This window comes from Sapajus apella, unplaced genomic scaffold, assembly GCF_009761245.1.
Source record: "Sapajus apella isolate SASKATOON/1434 unplaced genomic scaffold, GSC_monkey_1.0 scaffold10, whole genome shotgun sequence".
NCBI classification, from domain to species: domain Eukaryota; kingdom Metazoa; phylum Chordata; class Mammalia; order Primates; family Cebidae; genus Sapajus; species Sapajus apella.
The window spans coordinates 42,573,577-42,573,898 of NW_022436950.1; the positions used below are offsets into that span (position 1 = coordinate 42,573,577).

Genomic DNA, 322 nt, shown 5'->3' on the forward strand with positions numbered 1-322 from the left:
CAGTACTTTGAATTCAACAGGATTGTCTTCAAGGAAAGTGGTGATAAATACAAGCGGCCTATACTACAATATAGAGCTTCTGAATTTTGGACAGGTAATTAATCCTGACTACAACAAGAAGGATTTTATTTTACTTTAATGTTTACTTTAACATACAAGTAAACTTTTGTTTTTTGTTTTTGTGGTCAAACTCTATTAGATATACCAAGCTTTTAAAATCAACGTGGTAAGCAAGTGCTCAGCAGTTAAAGGTAAATATATTTTCTAAAAAATACATAGAAAATTGATTGTTATTGCCCTTCTGAGTCTAGAAAAAAAAAAA

General features: G+C 29.5%; 1 protein-coding gene across 2 annotated transcripts in view; it reads left to right on the plus strand.

The window, feature by feature from the left end:
• Positions 1–322, plus strand: part of PGAP1 (post-GPI attachment to proteins inositol deacylase 1) — a 79,420-nt gene that overhangs the window by 47,770 nt on the left and 31,328 nt on the right. Inside the window, exon 16 of one of the 2 annotated variants that reach the window (XM_032278785.1) lies at positions 200–251. The exons of the other annotated variant lie outside the window; for it this stretch is intronic. Coding sequence (XP_032134676.1) covers positions 200–251 — 52 coding nt within the window. The remainder of the gene's footprint in view (positions 1–199; positions 252–322) is intronic. 2 annotated transcript variants of the gene reach the window in all.